We start from the raw sequence: 25,051 nt of genomic DNA on the forward strand, positions 1-25,051 counted from the left end.
CACCCTGATCCAATTGCCTGGTAGTATCCACCTTCAGTGGAACAATCTTCTAAAGTAGCCAAGACATACTAACCATTGTACCACCAGAACACCCAACCTAAACATATAGTCCTAAGAACAAACAGCAAATATTATATGCATACAGAACCTAGAAGCCTTATATGAATTGAATGAATCAGCTTTAAAGTACAACAAAGCCCAACATTTCTAGGCATAATCTCCCACCACAAAAGAGAGACAACAGAGATATACAAAGCCAAAACAAATGTATAGGAGAAAGCAGTTACAAAGCAGAAAAAAAGAGCTGGAAAGCAACGTGAACAATATGAAAAAAACAAGGGAAAAAAGGGTTACAAACAATGCAGGACAATCTAAATATACAGGAGGACGTAGAAGAATCAGAAACATGGACAGGGAAAGAAATCAAGGCATACCTAATTCAGGTGGAACAGAATATTAGAGAAGACATGAGACAGCAAATCCAAGCATTGAAAGAATATTTTGAAGAGGAACTAACCACACAAATTCAATCCGCAAAGAATGAGCTTTACCAGGAGATAGAGGTGTTAAAAAAAAATCAAGTTGTAATCATAGAAATGCAAGAAACCATAAATCAGATTAAAAGCGCTAATGAGACTATTACAAACAGACTTGATCAAGTAGAAGTCAGAACATCAGATAATGAAGACAAAGTTTATCAACTTGAAAAGAATATAGTCAACACAGAAAAGATGCTGAAATCTCACGAGCAATCTATCCAAGAGATATGGGATCTCATCAAAAGACCAAATTTGAGACTCATTGGGATAGAAGAAGGCACAGAGAATCAGTCCAAAGGAATGGTTAGCTTACTAAATGAGATAATACTAGAAAACTTCCCAGAGATGAAAGATGGAATGGATTGCCAAATCCTGGAAGCTTACAGGACCCCAAACATCCAAAACCATAATAGACCAACTCCAAGACACATAATTATGAAGATAGCTAACATACAGGACAAGGAGAGAATACTAAAAGCTACAAGAGAAAGGAGGCAGATTACATTTAGGGGTAAACCAGTTAGGTTAACGACTGATTTTTCATCACAGACTTTGAAAGCGAGAAGATTCTGGAACAACGTATTTCAAACACTGAAAAATAATGGATTCCAACCAAGAATACTGTATCCAGCAAAACTAAGCTTCAGATTTGACAATGAAATTAAAATATTTCACAATAAACAAAAGCTAAAAGAATTCGCAGCCAGAAAACCAGCACTACAAAGTATGTTAAGCAAAATATTACAAGAATTGGAATTGAAAAATAGCGCCCAAAACTAACAGTGGGAGGTATCTCAGTAAAGGGGGAGAAAAATAACCAAAGAGGGAAAACTAACCAATCTAAAATAAATAAATAAATAAATATGACTGGAAGTACAAACCATATTTCAATTGTAACCTTGAATGTTAATGGCTTAAATTCACCAATCAAGAGACATAGGCTACTAACCTGGATTAAAAAAACAAATCCAACAATATGCTGCCTTCAGGAGACTCACATGATAGGAAAAGACATACACAGACTGAAGGTGAAAGGGTGGGAAAAATCATACCACTCACATGGCCCTCGGAAGCAAGCAGGAGTGGCCATTCTCATATCGAATAAAGTCAACTTCAAACCTAAGGTAATCAAAAGGGATAAAGAAGGACACTATATACTGTTAAAAGTAACCATCCACCATCAAGACATAACAATTATCAATTTGTATGCACCAAACAATGGTGCTGCAACGTTCATAAAACAATCTCTCCTCAAGTTCAAGAGTCAAATAGACCACAACACAATAATTATGGGGGACTTCAACACAACACTCTCGCCATTGGACAGATCCTCTAGACAAAAGCTGAACAAAGAAACTATAAAACTCAATAACGCAATCAATAACCTAGACTTAACCGACATATATAGAATATATCAACCATCATCAAGTGGATACACATTCTTCTCAGCAGCACATGGATCCTACTCAAAGATAGACCATATATTATGCCATAGGGCGACTCTCAGTAAATATAAAGGTGTGGAGATAATACCATGCACCATATCTGACCATAATGGAATGAAACTGGAAATCAATGATAAAAGAAGGAAGGAAAAATCCTGCATCACCTGGAAAATGAACAATATGTTACTGAATGATCAATGGGTTACAGAAGATATAAAGGAGGAAATCAAAAAAATTCCTAGAGATAAATGACAATACAGACACAACATACTGGAATCTATGGGACACAATGAAAGCAGTTTTAAGAGGGAAATTCATTTCCCGGAGTTCATTCCTCAAAAAAAGAAAAAACCAACAAATAAATGAACTCACACTACATCTTAAAACCTTAGAAAAGGAAGAGCAAAACAACAGCAAATATAGCAGAAGACAAGAAATAATTAAAATCAGAGCGGAAATCAACGAAATTGAAACAAAAAAAAACCATTGAAAAAATTGATAAAACTAAAAGTTGGTTCTTTGAAAAAATAAATAAGATCGACAGACCCTTAGCCATGCTAACGAAGAGAAGAAGAGAGAGAACGCAAATTACTAACATACGGGATGAAAAAGGCAATATCACAACAGACACTACAGAAATACAGAAGATCATTAAAAAGTATTTTGAAACCCTATATTCCAATAAAATAGAAGATAGTGAAGATATGGATAAATTTCTTAAGTCATATGATCTGCCCAGATTGAGTCAGGAAGACACACACAATTTAAACAGACCAATAACAAAAGAAGAAATTGAAGAGGCCATCAAAAGACTACCAACTAAGAAAAGCCCGGGACCGGATGGGTACACAGCAGAGTTTTACAAAACCTTCAAAGAAGAATTAATACCAATACTTTTCAAGCTATTTCAAGAAATAGAAAAAGAAGGAGCTCTTCCAAATTCATTCTATGAGGCCAACATAACCCTGATCCCAAAACCAGACAAAGACACTTCAAAGAAAGAAAACTATAGACCAATATCTCTAATGAAATTAGATGCAAAAATTCTCAATAAAATCCTGGCGAATCAAATGCAAAAGCATATCAAAAAAATTGTGCACCATGATCAAGTAGGATTCATCCATGGGATGCAAGACTGGTTCAATATACGGAAATCAATAAATGTTATTCACCACATCAATAGACTTAAAGATAAAAACCATATGATCATCTCGATAGATGCAGAAAAAGCATTTGACAAAGTACAGCATCCCTTTATGTTCAAAACTCTAGAAAAACTAGGGATAACAGGAACTTACCTCAACATTGTAAAAGCTATATATGCTAAGCCTCAGGCTAACATCATTCTAAATGGAGAAAAACTGAAGGCATTCCCTCTAAAATCTGGAACTAGACAGGGATGCCCTCTCTCACCACTTCTATTCAATTTAGTTCTTGAAGTACTAGCCAGAGCAATTAGACAGACAAAAGAAATTAAAGGCATAAAAATAGGAAAAGAAGAACTTAAATTATCGCTATTTGCGGATGACATGATAATATACTTAACAGACCCAAAAGGGTCTACAAAGAAACTGCTAGAGTTAATAAATGAATTCAGCAAAGTGGCAGGATATAAAATCAACACGCATAAATCAAAGGCATTCCTGTATATCAGCAATAAAACTTCTGAAATGGAAATGAGGAAAACCACTCCATTCACAATATCCTCAAAAAAAAAATAAAATACTTGGGAATCAACCTAACAAAAGAGGTGAAAGATTTATACAATGAAAACTACAGAACCCTAAAGAGAGAGATAGAAGAAGATCTTAGAAGATGGAAAAATGTACCCTGTTCATGGATAGGCAGAACTAACATTATCAAAATGGCGATATTACCCAAAGTTCTCTATAGGTTTAATGCGATGCCAATCAAAATCCCAACGGCATTTCTTATAGAAATAGATAAAGCAATCATGAAATTCATATGGAATAACAAAAGACCCAGAATAGCAAAAACAATTCTATGCAGGAAGTGTGAATCTGGAGGTATAGCGATACCAGAGTTCAAACTGTACTACAAAGCAATAGTAACAAAAACAGCATGGTACTGGTACCAAAACAGGCAGGTGGATCAATGGTACAGAATAGAGGACACAGAAACCAATCCACAAAATTACAAATTTCTTATATTTGATAAAGGGGCTAAAAACATGCAATGGAGGAAGGATGGCATCTTCAACAAATGGTGCTGGGAAAACTGGAAATCCATATGCAACAAAATGAAACTGAATCCCTTTCTCTCGCCATGCACAAAAGTTAACTCAAAATGGATCAAGGAGCTTGATATCAAAGCAGAGACCTTGCACCTGATAGAAGAAAAAGTTGGCTCCAATCTACATATTGTGGGGTCAGGCTCCAAATTCCTTAATAGTACGCCCATAGCCCAAGAGTTAATAACAAGAATAAACAAATGGGACTTACTTAAACTAAAAATTTTTTTCTCAGCAAGAGAAACAATAAGAGAAGTAAATAGGGAGCCTACATCCTGGGAACAAATCTTTACTCCTCACACTTCAGATAGAGCCCTAATTTCCAGAATATACAAAGAACTCAAAAAATTAAACAATAAGATAACAAATAACCCAATCAACAAATGGGCCAAGGACCTGAACAGACACTTCTCAGAAGAGGACATACAATCAATTAATAAGTACATGAAAAAATGCTCACCATCTCTAGCAATCAGAGAAATGCAAATTAAAACCACCCTAAGATACCATCTCACTCCAGTAAGATTGGTAGCCATTAGGAAGTCAAACAACAATAAGTGCTGGCGAGGATGTGGGGAAAAGGGTACACTTGTACACTGCTGGTGGGACTGCAAATTGGTGCGGCCAATATGGAAAGCAGTATGGAGATTCCTGGGAAAGCTGGGAATGGAACCACCATTTGACCCAGCTATCGCCCTCCTCGGACTATTCCCTGAGGACCTTAAAAGAGCATACTATAGGGATACTGCCACATCAATGATCATAGCAGCACTAAAAAATGACAAAATCATGGAATTTGCAGGGAAATGGATGGCATTAGAGCAGATTATGCTAAGTGAAGCTAGCCAATCCTTAAAAAACAAATGCCAAATGTCTTCTTTGATTTAAGGAGAGCAACTAAGAACTGAACAGGGGGAAAGAGCATGAGGAAAAGATTAACATTAAACTGAGATGAGTGATGGGAGGGAAAGGGAGAGAGAAGGGAAATTGCATGGAAACGGAAGGAAACCCTCATCGTTATACAAAATCACATATATGAGGTTGTGAGGGGAAGGGGGGGTAAGGGAGAGAACAGAACAACAACAGATGAGGTAGAGAAGGAAGATGGGAGGGGAGGGGAGAGGGGATAGTAGGGGATAGGAAAGTCAGCAGAATACAACAGTCACTAATATGGCATTATGTAAACATTGTGAATGTGTAACTGATGTGATTCTGCAATTTGTATTTGGGGTAAAAATGGAAATGCATAACTCACTTGAATCAAATGTATGAAAGATGAAAAAAATAAAAATAAATAAATAAATAAATAAATAATTATCTAAGTACTATGTTTAGGAGCAATAAAATATTCTAATCTGTGATAAACTGTAATGTAGCTAGTCCCTCAATTTTGGAGAATTAGTCTTTCAAGTTTTTAACTATTATAAATGCTACTTTTATATATCAGACCTTCATATTTAATATAATGGCCAATGTTTATTGGGCTCTTAGTAAGAGCCACTTCATGTGAATCTGTCCATTCAATGTGCATCAGTGGATGAGACAGGAAAAGGAAGCCAAAAGTTAAAAGAGAGGCTAACTTCCTCAAGGTTACAGAGCAAACTGGAGGTAGAGTCAGGATGCAAATTAGCCTGCATAAACACAGAATATAACCTTTTATCATTACACAATACCACATCCTATTATTTCTTTATGATGAATTCCTGGAAGCAGGGCTGTTTAAGATAACAATTTTTACAATGTTTATTTTCATACTCATATCATAAAGGATACTAGCACTTTAAAAAGTCATTTTGAATTTTCTAACTAAAAAATGCCAGTTTATTTTCATGTATTTTTTAGTTGCTCTAGATTACTAATACTTTTGATATTGCTTCCTCTAGTAGACAAAGCATAGCAGAACATGTTATCCTAGCTGGGTCCAATGGCTTGTAACAACAGAAAAGGGATTTTGAAAACTCAGCACTCTTTTCTGAAAACAATGAGAACAAAAGATGCTGCAGTGGTGGCAGTGACAGAAAGAACAGCAGGCTCCCACACCTCCCAAGGTAGGTCAAGGAAGGCTGACAACATGTGAGCCTATCAGTAAATCCAGGCAGCTCAGCCAGAGTCCACTAATAAGCTATCATTTTTAACATATGATGGTCTCAAGTAACAAAAATTGTATCTTGGTCCCTTATTCCTGATTTTATGAAATGTTACTTGAAAAGGTCTACAACATGGCAGGCGGGAGTGTTTCCAAAGACCTCTCAGCTCACCTGGAGTCTGCCTTCCTTTGGACCCACAAACCTCCGCTCTATCCTCCACTCCTACTCTCCCCATTATCAAACTGTGGAGTTGAAACAAACAGCTCTAAAGTACTTCATAACACTGACAACACATCAAAGAACTTGTATGCATGCTTCCAGCCTCAGCTGTTTCCAAAGACCTAGATGAAGAGCCATTTCTCTGTTCTTACATGTATCCTGAGATTCCCCCAGTCCCTTCAAGTACATGCTGCTTTGTAAGTGTTGATTTGCTTCCTCAACCAGTTTCAATTTTTTGATAGCAAGTTCTTGTCTTTACTATCACAACCAGTACACAGAAGAGTGGCTGGGAATGATGGGGGGGTTGGCACTTTTTCATGAATAAATTACACTGAATTGATCAAGCAAACTGATAGCCAATTTTACCTAAATTTTTTATTCATGGAAGAGCAGATAAAAAAAAAAAAAACTAAAATTTAGCAAACCTCTCTGAGATGCCCAGTACTTTCCACAAATTAATTCAGGCAATAATTCTCAAAATAACCCAGAGGCAGAGAGTAGACTCCACATTTCGAAAGTAAAAACATTAAAGCCTCACTTTCCTATATATAGCTGGTAAGGGCAGAATTTGGACTCAGGCTGATGGGAGTCTAAGTTTTGATCTTTTTTCTACTCCAGCAGGTGGACTCCACTCCTGAAACTCATAGCCATATAAACTGAAAGGAAAAGGGATTCTCTTCCAAAATTGTTAGCTTAAAATCTCCTAAAAGTAAAAAATCTCTTATTTGTTCTGGAAGAATCTCTGGCTAGGAAATAAAATAGGGAATGAGAACATGCAAAGGGAGATGTAGGAAGAAGGAAATAAGTACTCGAGATTCTTATGGCATTAAAATGCCATAAGAAAAAAAAGGGGGGAGGGAAATTGAGATGCTGTAATATATAAAAAGAAGCACAAGCCATACCTGATTTCAGTGATGAATAATATATGGTACAACTGTGGCTAACTCTAAACTATTAAAATTCTCTGGAAACCTCCATCTCCTCATTTTAAAACTGAAATTAGGTTATGAGAGGTTCCAACCTCACACTGCATCCAAATAATTCTCTGAATCTGTGGATTCAACCTCATTCTGATTTTTAGGCCTGAAATAGAACCTAGGAAACTTCAGATAATTTACAGGCTCTGTCAAATGTGGGAACACCTGGGTGGTATCTTCTGTACCTCCTCTTCTTTCCCAACTTCCAGGAGAGGATATTGGGAAAAGATAGCCAGTTGATTCAGCACAGTGAGCATATAACTAGAGACTACCAAAAAATAGTTCCAAATTCTAAAAGGCTTAATAATCTTTTCTTGTTTCAGGACAAAGTGAGTGCTCAACCTTCCCTGAATGGTTTAGCCTCCCTTTGTCTACCAATGCACTAGCCTTGCTGGTGCCCCAGAACCACACTAGTGAATAATGAAAACACTTCCATAATTGCCAAGTGTTCTCTAGGGGTATCAGCAGTCATGATCTGTTCATGCTACCGAACCATTACTTCCTCTACTCCTTTACAGCTTTAAATTCTTTTGAGGAAGATTTAAAGGGCAGGCTGATAGTCTGCCACTGGGACTGAATAATAGCCCTACCTTGACATCTAGCTTGGCCAAGTGTTGTAACACCCAGATGCGATGAGACCAGGCATTATAATTGCTTGGATATCTCCCTGCTGCTTCACCACAGACTTCCATCTCTTCTTGTATTAGTCGCTGTGTCCTCTCTGAAGGGATTGTTTCCAAATTTCCTTTGGTCACAAAGGAAGGCAAGGAAGTTTCCTGAATTAGCTGTTGTAGCACCCATCGCCTGTTAAGAAAGCATTTGGGAAAAATGAGGAAAGAACATAAACCAGAGAGGAAAAAAGACAGTATTCTTTGTTCAGTGTTCTCTGCATTTATTTATTAATGCAAAACAGTCCTATCTATAAGCCTAATTTTGAGAGAAGAAGGGCTTGCTGTTTTGAAGACAATTAAATTTAGGAGTATGACTAAAACAGGACAAACAGGAAAGGAAATACTTTCTAAAACTTTAAAATCTGTCAAAAAAAGAATATCATCAGTTTTGAATGACAACTCCCACAACTCCATTTGGCCAAGAAACGTAAAAGGAACAAGTCTGTGTATTTATGTGTAGTGGTGACGGTTATGGAGTATTAATTAATGGCTGGTAAATATTAGCAGCAGAGTCATGGTTCACATCTTTAATTACATGTGCATGCCTGACCCCTATGTATATTTGTGTGCAAATGAGAAGCTGTGCTTGGAAAGCTTTCATTATGCAAAATTTCTATATTGCAGCATAAAATTTAGGAAGAATACAACATAATTTAAACCATCAGAAGATGTTTTAAAATGTCTTTATCCATAGATTTTTCCCTTTGTCTATTTAAGATCTGTACTAGCATGCATTTAAACCAAAAGCTGTAAAAAGCATTTCTAACTACTTAATGCTTTTGGTTGTACAAACATTTTCCTCTTATGAAAGCAGTCTTTTAGACTAAAAATTTCTGACCCAGAGGTACAGAAAATTGAATAAGAAAACTCAATTCATCCTGTTTAAATAATAGGTTTTGTTTAACAAAATTATTACTTCATTAAAAAACTAAAGACACTCAATAATTGATGAATGCATTTTTAATATTTTCCTTGCCCTGCCCCATCCCTTTTTAAGCCCCCACACAATGCCATGACTCTCTAAGGCCTATTCCAATTTCTAGTAAATAAGAAAATACAACTGTGGTTTGAGAGGAGCTCCCTTGAAATGCTAGCCAAAGGAACAATTATACCTAAGATTCCTTATACTGAAATAAATAAAAATGCCCACAATTAAAAATAAGTGGCTTAGTGAGAATAGACTACAGAGTAACTTCTCCATTATCACTAGGCAGCAAACCCTTTTCATTCAATTGTAGTCAAATAAAAGCAGTTATAAATAAGACAAATAAGCTTCTGGCTGGCCATGATTTTGAGGGTCCTTATTTCCATCTCACTACCTCAGGTCTTTAAAATTACTCTTTGCATTAGTGATTCTAGTAATTATAGCTCAGCCTATGCACCCTTTGTCTTAGCTGCCTTTAGCTTCCTTTATAAGTTAATTTGAATAACCATAACAATCACCACCAGCTTCTTTACCAGGAATGCAACCCAACACATCCAAATGCAAGATGCTCATTGTAGTTGAATCTCTAAATGCAGTCTTCACATTACCACAGTTACCAGTAGCTAATGTTTACTAAGTATTTAATACATGACAGGCACCTTGGTAGTGTTTACATGTGGTACTGTTCCCATGTACCTTGAACTGTTAACCCCATGACATGAGTGTAATAATTACTGCCATTTAGCAATGTAAAAACCGAGAATTGAAGAGGTTAAATCATTTCTTACAAGCATTTGGGTAGCCAGTGATAGTCCTAGATTGGAAATGTAGGTAACATGACTTTAGAATTCAGGCTTTGAATCAACACAACCCTACTTCACAATGCTATTTCTTTCTCCAGTCATTGTTAATTCTAAACAAGAATACTATGCTGTAAATTAATCACACCTGTGAATCCATGTTTCTGGACTCTTTGGAAACTTAGTTAAGGCCAGTTTTCCTAGATGTAAGTCCTTAATTGGATTTAAAGTGCCAGAGAGGATCAGCTCTTTCCTGTAAAAGAAAAATTAAAAAACAAAACAAAACATTACTTTATTCTTCTATTCAAACATTCTGAATGACTTTTAATATAACCTCATTGTGAAGTGAATTTCTAAGAATTGGAGAGAAAGAGAATACTCCAAGCCACTGTGGCATATAAAACTGTCATAAATATGTCATACACAGTTGTCAAGAATGTATTCTCATAATCTCAAAATAACTAATAAGCAGAAAAAGAAGTTCTTAAATAAACAACAGAACTTTAGTTAAGTATTTGGGATAGTAAAGGTATTTTCTAGCCTATCTCATTTCTAAAAGTTACATGACTTGAGAGCAGTATTTCTAAGACAGATCCAACAGTGTTCAAGAAGTGCTCTAGCTTCTTAAATAGAACATGATATGGTCTAGTTCATTATCAAAAAATAAATAATCCCCCAAACAACAATGAAAGAATGTACATATTAAAAAAACAAAACAAAACAAAACAAAAAACCCAAACACAACATGATTGAAACGTAAGGAAAAAAAAATCTGTTGAATCATTATCCTAATAAATAGAATTATTTTTATTTTTGAATAGTTCCTTCTTTCCCGCATGCAAATATATTTTATATCTTGCTCTCACCACATCTTAAGAATTCTCCTATAGTTCCATATAATTTTTGTAATGAACACTGTGAATGGTCATAGTTTTCATTCAGTAGCTGTGATGTAATTTAATGTCCTTTCTCCCACTGTTACATTTTAGGTTGCTTCTAACTTTTTGCTATTCTAAAAGAATTGTGGGGAAAAACCAAAACGCTTGTGCTTGTAACTTGTTTATTTTGTACTATTATTTGGGATAAGTTTCCAAAAGAGGTATTACCAGGTGAAATAGCTGCATGGCCCTGATATATTGGGCCACTCTTTCTTGAATATAAACAAAAGTAATAGATATATAAGGTTTTTGTTGTTTTAAAGATGGTCAAACCCAACCAAAGCTTCTGTGCAGTTATAAAGAACATCACAAAAGTATTTGGTACATATTTTTCACTAAATAAAATTTAACATTTAATTTCTTGAATAAGTTTTGCATAATAGATGCTGGTATTTTTTATTATACTTCCCAATTCTCAATATATCTATTATTTTATAATAAAATCAAATCATTTGCTCTTACTTATTAATTCTAAAATGTCCTTCTTGGGGTAGAGCTGATTATTAATTTATTTTAGATTAGTTTCTACTCGACAAAACCAGAGTCAATCTCTTATATTGGATTAGATGGATTTGGTTCCTAAATACCATAAAAATTCTTTTTAGTAGCAATAAACTATTTCTAAATTTTTATTTGGTAAGGAAAATAACTTCCTTTTTAATGAAAATACTAATTAGTGACAAGAATACTTGTATTTTATAATTGTTTTAAGGTTAGTAATTTTATAATTTGAAGCAACACCCAGAAGGTTTATAGTCATTTTAATAAATGGATTTATGAACTATTTTCTTTTCAATGGACAGGAAACCTATTTATCATTAAAAAGAAATGTAATGCAAGTCAATTGCTTTTATAGTCTTAGATGTTCTCTGTTCTGAGATCAGTAATATTTTTTGTATACTATAAGTAGGAATATTTATGAAGTAAAAGGAGGTAAAAGATTGCTCTTTTTTAACTACTTTGTAAAGCAGTGCTTTTCAATGTGGTTCCAACATCAGTCCTCATCTGGAACTTAGGATAAATGCAAATGCTCAGGCCTCACCTGGACACACTGAATGAGAAACAGTGGGCAAGTAATCTGTGTTTTAATAAAAGTGGGCAAGTAATCTGTGTTTTAATAGCCCTTCAGATGAGAAATATTAAGGTTCAAACCCACTATTATAGAGAATTTATTGTATTAACCTTAATTTCCATTTACTAAATTCAAGACTTGTCCTTATTTTCAACTGCTTTTTTTATTCCCAGATATAAGATATTTAATAAATTTTTTCTTCAGAAAAGAGGGAGTCACCTCTTTACTAACTAACTAACTAATTAACTAAATAACTAACTCTTTACTAAATTTCTGTAATTATGGACAATGAATTTCTTTTGAACAATGAAGTAGCATTTGGGGAAGATAACACAGTCTGAAACAACTTTAATCAATGATATCTATGAATGCCACAGAATCATAAAAAAGAAAGCAAAATTTAAATATCAATTTAATAAACATTCCTAGAAGCAGGACTGAACACTTGTAAGTGTTGTACACTGTTATAAACAAATTTTTAAAAGACACCTTAAAAAGAAGTATACTAAGTGGTTACATTATGGCAATTGCACATCCTATAGATATAATTAAAAAACAATAATTGCTCTAATAAATTTGAGTTTCAAGTAAGAATATGGCTGGAGATAAAATTTCCATTCATTCATGGACTCAAAAAGTACTCTAATTCAAACAAGATATGATAAGCTCTGGAAAACTACTAGATAGCTTAAAAAAAAAAAAAAGGCTGTTGTGATGATAGTCACTGTTATAAATAATGCTAAAATTCCCAAATGAGACACTGCTTACAGAGGAGGAATGAAACTAGGATCATCAAATAATCATGGAGAGAACTAACTCGAAGGGGAAAAGGCGTTGGTATTTTTTGAAGATTAGAGAACAGAGTTAGTGAAGAAAGTACCATAATTTAGGTATAATCTTTGTGGAAAGAAATTATGAGGGCTGCCTTCTAACAAAGGGTGAGAAGGAAAAAGAATGAGGGACTTTAAAAAACAACAAAAAGAATTATAAAAGGAATGAGATTTTCCAAAAAGCAGATTTTTCAAACAATAACTTAATCTCTGCTGTATATTTTGTTCAACAACTGAAGAGTATATGAAAAAAAAAAAACTCACCACTTTCCTTTCAAGTCCTCCTGTTCATCATTGTGAAAATCAGCTAGTTCTCTATAGTTAAACAGGCCCATAGGAACCTTCAGAAGTTACTAAAGTAAGCAGCATGCTTCCCTTCTCTAGAAGATAACTATACATTTTATACTTCCACAAAGTTTATTTTACTTTTTAACTTTTTCTATTTTTTATCTCAAACTGTATCTTGAGTATGATCTCCACTGGTTAGTTCAGTAATTGGCACATAATAAATGTTGAGTAAATAAATGCCATCTTTTTCCCCTCAATCTCAGTTACTCTGTCTGAAGCAACAAAAATAATAACAGCCATCCTTGTAAAAATTATCATCTACAGAACATTTCCTGAATCAGGTACTATTTTAAGTGATTTACATATGTTACCTAATTACTACCACAACAATCTTATAGTAAGTATTTGTTGAGTTACATGAAATTGCTAGTATTCAACTTTTGTAAAAAAATAAACTTTTTATTTTATAACTTCCATATTTTTACAGAGAGTTATAAGGATAATACAGAGAATTCCTGTACACTTCACACCCAGTTTTCCTCATCAACATCTTATATTACTGTGGTTCACTTATTAAAACTGATGATTAATGATATATTATTAGTGGAAGTCCACACTTCACTCAGAATTCCTTAGTTTTTACCAAATTCCTTTTTCTGTTTCAAAGTCCCATCCACGATTCCACATTGTATTTAGTTGTTATGTCTTCTTAGGCTCTTCAAATTTACATTGCTTTTAATGGCCTTGATAGTTTTGAAAGTATTGGTCAGGTATTGTATATACTGTATTTCTCGTGATTAGATTAGTGTTATGGGTTTGGCAGAGGAGGACCACACAGCTAAAGGGTCATTCTCATGTATTCATAGTAGGGACACATAGTATCAAGATGCTATTGATGCTGATTTGGATTACTGGGCTGAGGTAATGTATGTCAGGTTTCTTTAGTACTTTTAGGAAGGAAGTCACTATGATTTTTTATTTAGCCCTCACTGCACAATTAAGGTGCCTGGAATTAAGCTCCAAATCCTTGAGGGAACCATCCAGATAAATAAGATAAATTAACAAGATATTTGTCTCCTACTTATTAATTGATTCATTTATATCAGTATGGACTTATGGATATGGGATCTAAGCCATTACTATATTACAATAGTCCCCTTTATCTGAAACTTAAGTCATCCACAATCAACTGTAGTTTTGAAAATTTTAAATGGAAAATTCCAGAAATAATTCACAAATTCTAAAGTGCATGTATTCTGAGTAGCAGGATGAAATTTCGTCTGTATGGCTGAGGATGTCAATCATCCCTTTATCCATGCCCATTAGTCACTTGGTGGAAAAAAGCATACTCTCCTTGGCTTCAGGCATCCGCTGGGGGGTCTTGGCACATACCTCCCCAGGATAAAGGGGTGGATATGTATTTACTTTGTTGCTCAAATAATTTCAGTGCCTTATTGAAAGCTCTTTCAACAGGTTTTATATTCCTTTAACATACCCTCACCATGCTGATTTTTGAACACATTTCTTCCTTTATAAGATGCTTTAGGCTCATCTTGTATACTTCCTACCTTGATCCTAGAATCAGCCATTTACCCAAGAAAACCAATTCCTTCTCTTACAGAATGGTGTTAGAAATGAACACTAGGATGTTGAGATTCAACTGCTTTTATATGTACAAAAACAATTTCATAAACCAGAAATTCTGAATCTAATAGAAGAAAAAGTAGGCCTTAATCTTCATCATGTGGGGCTAGGCCCTAACTTTCTTAAAGATGCCTATAGCATAAGAGTAAGAATCAACAAATGGGATGGATTCAAACTAAAAAGTTTTTTCTCAGTAAAAAAAATAATCTGTGAGGTGAACAGGGAGCCTACATCTTGGGAACAAATTTTTACCCCTCGAATATCAGATAGAGCTCTAATCTCTAGGGTATATAAGGAGCTCAACAAGATAAGCACCAAAAAAACCCCCAAATAATCCAATCAATAAATGGACCAAGGACCTGAACAGACACTTCTCAGTAGAGGATATACAATCAATCAACAAATATATGAAAAAATGCTCATCATCTTTAGCAATCAGAGAAACGCAAATTAAAACTATGCTAAGATACCATCCCAGTAAGAGGGGCAGCCATTATGAAGACAAACAACAACTAGTGTTGGCGAGGATGCAGGGAAAAAGGTACACTCATACACTGCTGGTGGGACTGCAAATTAGTGCAGCCAATTTGGAAAGCAGTCTGCAGATTCCTTGGAAAGCTGGGAATGGAACCACCATTTGACCCAGCTATTCCTCTTCTCGGACTATAAAACAGCATACTATAGGGACACAGCCACATCAATGTTTATAGCAGCACAATTCACAATAGCTAAACTGTGGAGTCAACCTAGATGTCCTTCAGTGGAAGAATGGATAAAAAAATTGTGGCATTTATACACAATAAAATATTACTCAGCACTAAAAAACAATAAGATCATGGCATTTGCAGGGAAATGGATGGCATTAGAGCAGATTACGCTAAGTGAAGTTAGCCAATCCCCAAAAAACAAATGCCAAAATGTTTTCTCTGATATAAGGGGGGTGACTCAAAGTGGGGTAGGGAGGGAGAGCATGGGAGGAAAATTACCTCTAGATAGAGAATAGGGGTGGGAGGGAAAGAGAGGGAGAAGGAGAATAGCTAGAATAGTGGAAGGAGAGGGTCATCATTATACAAAATTCATGTATGAAGATGTGAATTTGGTGTTAACATACCTTATATACAAACAGAGATATGATAAATGGTGGTATAAAAAGTGTATTAAGAATTGTATGCAAAAAAATATAAAAGAGCTCATGTATAATGGCATAATTTGGTGTGAAAATACTTTCTATACAGAGTTACAAAGAAATTGTGCTGTGAATGAAAAATTATGAAGGTAATGCACTCTACTATTGTCATGTAGGTAAGAAATAAATAAAAAAAAGAAAAAACCAATTTCATACGGTTTAATCTAATATAATCTCAATTTTACAGATGAGGAAACTGAGACTTCGAGAGGTTCAGTAACTCATTGAAGGTTTCCTATCTCCAAGAGTCAAAACCAAACATAAAATCTTCAAATTATAGTTACCAATTTAAATCAATATGCTGAATGAAGAACTTGAATCCCTGGAGCCTTGTGTCGGCTCTTCAAATTGCTCAAAGATGTTTTGCTTTAACTAATGAAAAAAATTGGATATTATTATGAAATCAACCTTTCATCAAGTAATCCACAAATGTTGAAAGTAGAAAAAATAGCTTTTTATAACTAGCAGAATTTTAAAAATTAATTAATTTATTATACTGGGAACTGAATTCAGGGGTGCTCTACCAATGAGCTACATCCCTAGCCCCATCCCTTTTTTTTAATAAAATTTTGAGACGGGATCTCTCCAAGTTGCAGAGGCTAGCTTCAGACTTGTGATCTTCCTGCCTTAGCCTCTGGAATAGATGGGGTTACAAGAATGTGCCACAAAGCCCAGCATATGCATCACTCACTACAAGAGCTAGCTCAAAAACTTGTTCATGTCCCTATTTTCCCCCTGAGACCACAGTACTTACAAACTGAACTAGAGGAGTATTATCTTTTACCAGTTTGTAAAATACAGTAAAAAATGACCCAATGTCTCCCAGGATTACTGCAAAAGAAATATACAAACAAGTAAACAAAGTGCAGAGTATTGTAATAGAGACCTTACATGTTAGACCAGTTTATTTCCAAAGCTGGTTGATTTTTACTCAGAATGTAAAATTTACCCATAATTCTATGTCTTTAAATATCAATCAGTTATACTAATAAATAAAATTTACTAGAACACATACCTGCAATTGACTTTTTAAAAATCAAGATTCCCTTTCTACTCATCCAGGAGACAATGGCCCTTCATAAGACCAATCACATGTAATGAAAAAAAAAAACAAGTTTCAAAAGAAACATGAAAATTAAAAATCTTTTAGTTCACAGATAATAAAACTCTTTGAGAAATTTAAAGTTTTGTCTTAAGCTGACTGATAACTGATGAAACAGAACTAAATTCTCTAAGAGTAGGTTCTTTCTCCTACACTGCACTGCCTTAAAAATATACAATAAACAATGTGTGTGTGTGCACATATATGTGTGTGTATATATATGTATGTGTGTATACACATATATACAGATGTGTATATATGTTATGCTAGTTAATTTTTTGCTGAGATTTTCAGTTCTTCTCAAACGATGAGGAATATCATAACATAAATAAAAATGTAATACTCCCCTCTCTCTATTATCTTCATGTTTTTTTCACTTATGTATTATGTGCCAGGCACTAGAGAAATATAAGGGGAAAAGAAATAAGACATGGCCCCCTCATATGAGAAAGTTCTCAACTGTTAAGCCACAGTACCTTCCTAAAAGTCCTCTTTGCTGATTCTTCCTCATCTTGAAATGCTAAAACAGTACTATCCAATAGAAATACAATGAGTCACAAAAGTAAGCATATGTAAGATTTTAAATTGTCTAAGTTATATTAGAAATAAATACAAATGTATTTCACTTAATTCAGTATATCCAAAATTTTATAATTTCAAGGAGTTATCAATATAAAAATCATTGATATATTTCACTTTGGGGTTACTTGGCCACTTGTGGCCAATGGCTACTGTATTGGAGTATGCAACTGTTAAAATACTATGGTGTCCCAGGACTCAGTCTTTGGACTGGTTATTTTCACTATCTATACCCACTCCAAAAAAAGATCCCAACAGTTTCATGGCTTTCAAACCATCTATATGTTATCAATCCCCACATTTATATCTGGCCCAGAACACCTCCCTGAACTGCAGATAATATAGAAATACAGATAAAACCTAACATGTCCTAAACTGAAACTATTAACTGCCAACTAACACCTACCCCTACCTCCCAAATATACTCCTCTTCCACACATTTCCATTTTGGTAAACTCAGAGCAAAAAACAGAGTAAGACTTGCCTCCCTTCTTCCTATTTTCTAAAGCTTAAAATTTCACTACTTCTTACCACTTCTATTGAGCTGTTCTTCAACATCTCTCACCTTAATTATTGGAAGTACTCCCTAACTTCCCAATCACTCCCTACACTCCTTATAGTCTACTTTCCACACAGGAAACAAGAGATTTTTTTAAAATTCATTTTTCACTTCTCAATTTTTTGATATATGTATATATGTATATATATTATATATATACTTTTTTTTCCCCTTTTTTAGTTGTTGTTGGACTTTTACTGTGCAGTGCTGAGAATCGAACCCAGTGCCTCACACATGCTAGACACGTGCTCTACCACTGAGCCACAACCCCAATCCCAACCCCGGGAATCAGAGTTTTAAAACCTAAGTTAATATCCCTCCTTAGCTTGAAAACCTTGAATGACTTTGTTTTATCCAAAGTCAAAGTCCTTACAACAGTTAAACCTTGTGAGAACTGGCCTGTTTCTCTGAGCACATCTCTTACACTAACATTCATTCATGATCCTCTAGCTACACTGGCTTCCTTGCTGTCCCAGAACAACCAGGAACACTGGCAGGCAATACTGATGGCTTTTCCACTTGTTGTTCTTTCTCCTTGGAAGGCTTTTCACCCAAGAAATCGAAGGATTGCTCAAATGACACCTATTTAAAACTGTAATGCCATTCCTCCTGTTCTGCTTTTGGCCTTCCCTACATTCTTTTCCTACTTTTTCTCCACAGGAATTATCACCAAGTGGCCTGCTATATATTTCACTTATAAATGTCCTTATTGCTTTTCTTCCCCTTTTAAAATAAACATTCCACAAGAATAGGAATTTTTGTTTGTTTTATTCATGGTTTTAGCCCCAGGACCTAAGACCTAGTATATAAGTTAATTGATAAATATTTGATGAATGAACAAATGTTGTCAAGTATTGTTTGAAACACAACATAACATATAAAGTCACAGGACAATCCCAAGCATATAGTAACCTCTCAATAAACATTAATCTATTCCTTTACCATTGCAATGCTTTTCACAAGAATCAGATTTTTAAAATTATAAAATCTTATTTTACATCTTATTCTATACTTTTTATATTTATATTTATACTCTTTAAAAATAGCTAACTATTAATTATTCAAAGGACAGTGTGAAAAGACATATAATAGAACTTATCTTCTTAAAAATCCATTGCACACATGAAATTCAGTAGCAACTCAAAATGTGATTGCTTAAAATACATAAAATTAAAGTATGACTTAAGCCATCTTTAAAGATAGAGAATTATTATCTCTGGCTCTTTTCTATGGGAAATATGAAATAAATCTTGATCTGAATTGTGATATTTCTATCAAATATTTTGGGTTTGAAAGCTGCAATAATCAGAATCAAAGAATGTAATATATAAAAAAAATGTGACACCAAGCTACTGAGTATCAGAGATTTTTGAATGATATGCCCCTCAATATTAGTGATAAAACTGAGACTAAAAGTTCTTGGCTTTGAATCCCCATCCTATGCACTTTCTAGTGTACTACAGAACTTCTCACACACCTTATAATCCAATCAATTATGCCAGTTGCCTGTAATCCCTAGAAAGGAAGAAAAGTAAAAGCATATATCAAACAAAACTCAACATGGACATTTATATTTTAGACAAAAGTTTATAGAATACAGAAATGCAAAAAGGAGCATGGTTTATGTGTTAGAATTGCTATGAAGTTATTATGAAGAAGGGGTTGAAGAAATAAATGTAGGATGCCCTGAACATATGGTTTACATTTCATTTTTCAAACAGCTAACAACTCACAGAACTTCTAAGACTTAAGAAATCTAGACAAATTTTATCTTATCACTGATGAAAACTACATACCTTACATTCCATGCCGTGGTAAAGTCTGGGTTTAAAAGCAGCAGGGTACACGTGACATCTATCAATTCTAAAATAAAGAGAAGTAATTTTAAAAACAAATAGTCTTGACCTTTAAATCTTGGTTTCTTTATCTTAAGGTTCTCTCCTTTTCTGTCATATAACAGCATATATCTCAGGTCGTATTAATTTAAAGACAGATACCTGGCTCTAAACTGAAGATTATCCTCAAGACTTTCTTCCACTTAGGCCTACCTTTTCTAAAACTCAGACCTTGAAACAACTTTACAATATGCCAATAAATAATTAACCACTTCATTCTTTCAGTAGTTTTGGCACTAATATTTACCAAGGAAAAGAAATAATTTCTAACCACTTTCATTTAATTTCATAAATATCAAATATGTGCAAATGTTCAAAAGGAAAAAAATCACTCATAATACAACCCATTTAACATAATTCATTTAAAATTTCCTACAAAATTTTCCCTCTTTGCATATTTTTACATAACTATAGCAATGATAAAACTACTATAAATATTTTAAACAGATGTTGTATCTTATAGATCCTTTTTTTATGATGTGTTTCCTGAAGTAGAACTACCATGTTGAATCAATATAAAAACCAGTATGGCTCCTACTAAGCATTTCCAAATTGTCCTCCAAGTGGATTGCATCTATGTATACTGACAAGAATAACATAAATGTATTTATGTCCCTCTAATTCTGACCTATATAATTGTTTTTAAAAAATCAGTGTGATGAATTTTAAAAATTGCACTGTTTTTAATTTTATACTTTTACATTTATTCATATAAACTTTTTTTTTCATTTGTTTGTGACTTATCATTCACCTAGAATAGCCTACTCATATTCATAAGCTATTTACCAATCATGGTCTTGACAAAATTTCAACATATTCTAATAAGCTCCATAAGCCTATTTTAAAAATAAAATCAGTAAAATTTAGATAAAGGAGAATTCTAGATTCTAGAATTCAGATTATTAAACCAGGATTATTAAATTCTAAATCAGGTAACCCTACCAAGTGTGTATCTAAGTGCCAACCAAATAAAATAATAAAAATGATTGCTATAACTTATTTACCATTACTCTGTACCAGACATATTAAGTACTTTATTCACATTCTTTCACTATATTCTCATAATCATGGTCCAAGATACACTTACTCAGCTTTACGGACAGGGAAAATGAGATACTCAAAGTTTAAGCAATTTGCCCATAGACATTGAATTAGTATCTGACAACTTACTTAGTGCTTTTAACAAATCAATTATACTGCAATTGAAATGTCTGTCTACATTAAGTGGGATATTTTCAGTGTGTAAGTAATAGATAAATTTTTAAAATCTAAGAACAAACACACTTAAGTGTATTCTATCGTCATTTAAATATATTCTAGTTAACAAAATCAATTATTGTTGGGGCTGGGATTGTGGCTCAGCGATAGAGTTCTCCCCTAACATGGGTGGGATCCCGGTTTGATCCTTGGCACCATATAAAAATAAAGGCATTGTGTTGTGTCCATCTACACCTAAAAATATTTTTTAAAAAATCAATTATTATATTTTCATACTATTTTAATAAAATAACATTTATTTTGAGCTCCATGATTTCATCACTATGGAACATACTGTAATGTTTAATACATAAGCAACAGTAGGATTAACACACATTTATTTTTGACCTGCATTCTTCCTATTATGTTATTACATGCAAAAACATAATATGCCTATAAATATGTAAATTAACTTGTTTATTCTTTTAATAGTTTTAGGCACTATTTTAATATTTGCCAAGGAAAATACACTTTTAATTTATTAGTCTATGCCATCAGTCATTTAATTGTACAAACATAAGTACTGACAATATGCAAAGATTAAATTGGACCCTTGTAACTGAAAGAATGGATACAATTGTAAATGAAACCAGATTTTACCCTTGATAAAGTTACCCACTAGTTGGAGAGACCATATAAATAATTATAAGGCAAAATTAATAGTTACTGGAGCACCTATGAGAGACTAAATGAATATGGTTATAAAGGCACTGAAGACCATTGAAAAGTATGGCATGCGAGAAGACGCATGAACTTCTCACAGCCAGCTCTTAAAGACACTATAGTTAGTAGAGTAAGACTATACCACAGGGTGCTGGAGATATGTATTAGAAAAATGAAGCCTTCTAGAACCTGGTTCCAATTTCTTTTCTGCCTGGCTTTCCACAATTTCCCTTCACATGCCATGCTCCATCTAAAGCCAAACCCCATCATTCTGGGAACATATCTCTAATCAGTTGACCTTCTATTCTCTGGACATAACTGAGATTTACCTACTTGCTATTCTTTTCACCAGAAATAGCCTCCTGTGTTCAAATATTTATACCAATAACAATAAACCTTTTATATCTCAGGAACTCTGAAGTGTATCTTTCCCATAAAGGCTTTCCTGACCTACCTAGCTAGAAAAAAATCTTTCATCTGTTTTGTATGTACCTTACTTTGTTACTTATATAAATATTATCCTCTTAATCAAACTATAAATCAGGGAGACAGATCCTCCCTTACACATCTTCAAATTATTCATTCACTCAAAAATTCTGTAAGCATATATAACAACCTAGGCACTGAGCTGGGTGACAATGATTAAGATTTGGTCTCTGCCCAGAAGAAATTCCATGTTAGTCCACAGAACAGAGAAGCGGTAAGAGCACAAGACTTAAAGACACAACATCTGCCAGGACCCGTGGTGCACACTCCCAAAGGCTTGGGAGGCTGAGGCCCTAAACAACTCAGTGAGACCCTGTCTCTAAATTAAAAAAAAAAAAAAAAAAAAGGCTGGGGATAAAAGGCCCCTGAGTTAAATTCCCAGTACCAGGAAAAAAAAAAAAAAGAAAAAAAAAAGACACAATACCTGGGTTGGCATCCAAGCCTCTCTACTTACTACCTACAACACTTCTTTAAGATCTCAGTTTCCTTCCAGGTACGGTAGTACATGCCTATAATTCCAGTGGCTCAGGAAACGAGCCAGGAGGATCGAGTTCAAAGCCAGCCTCAACAAAAAATGAGGCATTAAGCAACTCAATGAGACCCTTTATCTAAATAAAAATACAAAATAGGGTTGGGGATGTGGCTCAATGGTGAGGTGCCCCTGAGTTCAATCCCTATACCCCCAAAAACCCACAAAAAAACAAAACAAAACAAAACAAAAACAAAAACCTCAGTTTCCTTCCCTGTGAAATGGGGGTGATAAACATTGCACAGTATTTTATAAAATGAGATCTATCCCATTTCTCCACAGTTTGGAGAAAGAACTGCTCAAAAAGTATTCAACTAAACACTACTGCTACTTACCAACGAAGAAATGAATATTCTCAACATCAATTAATCAAATCAGATGAGTCAGTTGTTCCTATAGTAAAACTGTAAATTTCTAAATTTGTAAGAAAAGTGACAACATCAAAACCCAAATACTTACTAAATAAGTAGCTATGTGGAAAGGTTTATGCATGATGAGAAAGTCTCCAGAATTTCTTTGATGGCTACAACTCTTTAAAAGCCATTAAGCTACTTAGGTAAACTGGCACTTCATTCCTTGGACTCTTCTTCCTCAAGACAATGTCTGACAAATGGTAGTTGCTATATATACTTCTAATAACTCTCTTCCCCCAACTGCTACAAGTGAAGACAAGTTCACCCTTCATTAGAAAGAGATCTCCATACAGGAGCAATAGGCAAAAACTCACAAATACAGCAAATACTCAAGTCTCCACTTTTCAATTTGTGGTTGATCAAAGTAACATTTTGTTTACTCAAAGCTTTGCTTTCTCTTAGGAGAGTGATAGCAAGTTATTGAGTACACAGCCTAGCTCTCCTATTTAGTGGAATTCCTGGGCATGTCACTCACTGTGCTTTAGTGTTCTTATTTGTAAACTGAAGCTAATAACTGTAATACCTTAGAGGGGTATTAAGTGATTAAAACCATTAAGTGTCAGGCAGTATACAACACACAGTAAACACTGAATGAAAAATCCTGTTACGAAGGTGTATCTTCTAGCCCAGTTCCATAGGTCATACTGTGACTGGATGTCTTTAGATGAGGAAAAAGAATTTCCTAAGTGGGATGAGCAGTGGCCACGGAGTAGAGGAATACTTTCCAACTTCTATGAATCTCAGGACTTAAAATATCCAACAGCCTCCACCAACGATTAATGGGCTTGGTAATACACAGAACCATGTGCCTACCTCTTTGATACACTGCCAACTCTGCCTGATTCATGACTCAAGTTGAAATGCAAGAGGTGGGGGTAAAGTAGAATGTCAGAAACAGGAAAGGGCTAATTAAAGAAAAGTAACTAGTTTAGTAATACTGGATATCATTAGAGACAGATGCTCACAGAAACCCTCTGAGGTCTTGATTAGCATTCCCTGCTTTTGGCGTAGAAACATGAAGAATTTAAGTAATTTGCCTAAGGTCGCTGTTAAGGAACTTCAGGGGGCTGATTAATTGAAATTTTATTTTTTATTTGTTCTTTTTAGATAAACATGACAGTACAGTGTATTCGACATATTATACACACAAGGAGTACAATTTATTGTAATTAGGATCCCATTCTTGCAGTTGTACATGATGTGGAGTTTCACTGGTCATGTATTCATATATGAACATAGGAACATTATGTCCAATACATTCTACTCTCTTCTCAATACCCTTCTGGCTCCTCCTTATTGTCTAATCCAATGAACTTCTATTCGCCCATACTCCCACCATTTTGTGTTAGCAAACACACTGGCCTTTGGTTTTTTGGGATTGGCTTATTTCACTTAGCATCACAGTCTCCAATTCCATCTATTTATTGGCAAATGCCATAATTTCATTCTTTATGGCTGAGTATTATTCCATTGTGTATATATACATTTTCTTTATCCATTTACCTGCTGAAGGGCACCTAGGTTGGTTCTATCGTTTAGCTACTGTGAATAGAACTGCTAAACACATTGATGTGGCTATCACTATAGTATGCTGATTCTAAGACCTTTAGGTATATACTGAGGAGTGGGATAACTGGGCCAAATGGTGGTTCCATTCCAAGTTTTCTGAGGAATCTCCATACAGCTTTCCAGAGTG

General features: G+C 34.4%; 1 protein-coding gene across 1 annotated transcript in view; it reads right to left on the reverse strand.

Annotated features, from left to right (window-relative positions):
• Ptar1 (protein prenyltransferase alpha subunit repeat containing 1) overlaps window positions 1–25,051 on the reverse strand; it is a 56,306-nt gene that overhangs the window by 14,094 nt on the left and 17,161 nt on the right. Inside the window, exons 3-5 of the mRNA XM_076846047.2 lie at window positions 19,909–19,975; window positions 10,063–10,167; window positions 8,109–8,322 (exon numbers count right to left, since the gene is read on the reverse strand). Of these exons, the coding sequence (XP_076702162.1) occupies window positions 8,109–8,322; window positions 10,063–10,167; window positions 19,909–19,975 (386 nt within the window). The remainder of the gene's footprint in view (window positions 1–8,108; window positions 8,323–10,062; window positions 10,168–19,908; window positions 19,976–25,051) is intronic.

This window comes from Callospermophilus lateralis, chromosome 2, assembly GCF_048772815.1.
Source record: "Callospermophilus lateralis isolate mCalLat2 chromosome 2, mCalLat2.hap1, whole genome shotgun sequence".
NCBI lineage: Eukaryota > Metazoa > Chordata > Mammalia > Rodentia > Sciuridae > Callospermophilus > Callospermophilus lateralis.